The sequence below is a fragment of the Microtus ochrogaster genome, chromosome 22 (genome assembly GCF_000317375.1).
Source record: "Microtus ochrogaster isolate Prairie Vole_2 chromosome 22, MicOch1.0, whole genome shotgun sequence".
NCBI classification, from domain to species: domain Eukaryota; kingdom Metazoa; phylum Chordata; class Mammalia; order Rodentia; family Cricetidae; genus Microtus; species Microtus ochrogaster.
The window spans coordinates 14,482,585-14,483,941 of record NC_022023.1 but is presented as its reverse complement, the minus strand read 5'-3'; the positions used below and the strand labels follow the sequence as shown (position 1 = coordinate 14,483,941).

General features: G+C 48.9%; 1 protein-coding gene across 1 annotated transcript in view; it reads left to right on the top strand.

Moving 5' to 3' along the window:
* LOC101991563 (tubulin polyglutamylase TTLL13) overlaps window positions 1-1,357 on the top strand; it is an 18,444-nt gene that overhangs the window by 1,325 nt on the left and 15,762 nt on the right. The window contains exon 3 of the mRNA XM_005357706.3: window positions 684-724. Coding sequence (XP_005357763.1) covers window positions 684-724 — 41 coding nt within the window. The remainder of the gene's footprint in view (window positions 1-683; window positions 725-1,357) is intronic.

Below are 1,357 nucleotides of genomic sequence, written 5' to 3'. Positions count from 1 at the left end.
AAAAAAAAAAAAAAAAAAAAAAAAAAAAAAAAAAGAAAACCATATAGCAATGGGCTGAAGTGATGGTTCAATAGGGAAGAGAGCCTAAGGTGCATCACCAAAGGCCTGAGTTTGAATTCCCAATGCTCATCAAAAAGGGGGGGGGGGAAGCTGGTCATGGTGGTATATACCTTTGATCCCAGCACTCAGGGGCAGGCTGATCTCTGAGTCCCAGGCCAGCCTGGTCTACAGAGCAAATTCCAGGACAGCCAGGGCTACACAGAGAAACACCCTCTTGAAATGAAAGACTGGAGCGGTATTAATCTTTGCTGCAACAGGAAAAAAAATAATCAGAACCATTTGGGTCTCTCCAGCTTGGTGATTTGGCATGTTGGTTTGGTATTTAAGATGTTGCTAGAGAAAATGAATTTATATTATACATTTGTTTTTGTTTTTGTTTTTTTTTTTGGTTTTTTCGAGACAGGGTTTCTCTGTGGCTTTGGAGCCTGTCCTGGAACTAGCTCTGTAGACCAGACTGGTCTCGAACTCACAGAGATTCACCTGCCTCTGCCTCCTGAGTGCTGGGATTAAAGGCGTGCGCCACCACCGCCCGGCTGTTAGCTGTTTCTTCACTTGAGCTCCCGGCAGCCTGGAGCCTCCCCTGCCCTCCCGCTCTGCCTGATTTCTGTTCTCCTTCATTTTAGACCCCTGGCCATCAACCTGACCAACTGCAAGTATGAGAGTGGTAAGCGCTGGCCCCATCTTCCACAGCTGTGTGTGCAAGAGGGGTTGTTCTTCTTCCTGGGACAGCCACAGTCATTCTCCCAGCCCCTGGCTCCTGCCTAGGTGACCTACTACCTACACCGAGGTTCCTGGGCGTCCCCAGGCTTAGACCCTGGCAGCTGAGATGTCGCTATAGCAGCTTGTCGCACTGGTAGGGAAGGTATCTCCACAGTTAGCTTGCAAAACCAAACACACACACACACACACACACACACACACACACACACACACACACACAAACCCATAAGCCAGGCACTTGCAGGTCAGAGGCTGGCAGATCTCTTGAGTTCTAGGCCAGTCTGACCTACATAGCAAGTGACAGCCAAGGCTACATAGTGAAACCCTGCCCTCCCCCAAGTAAAAACTAAAATAAAAAGGTTGCTAAGAATATAGCTCATTGGTAGAATACTTGTCTAGCATGCATGAAGCCTTGGGTTTGATCCTCAACACCCCATCAAACTGGTCCTGGTAGTTTATGCTTATAATCCCAGCATTTGAGCCGGGTGATGGTGGCGCACGCCTTTAATCCCAGCACTCGGGAGGCAGAGGCAGGCGGATCTCTGTGAGTTCGAGACCAGCCTGGTCTACAGAGCTA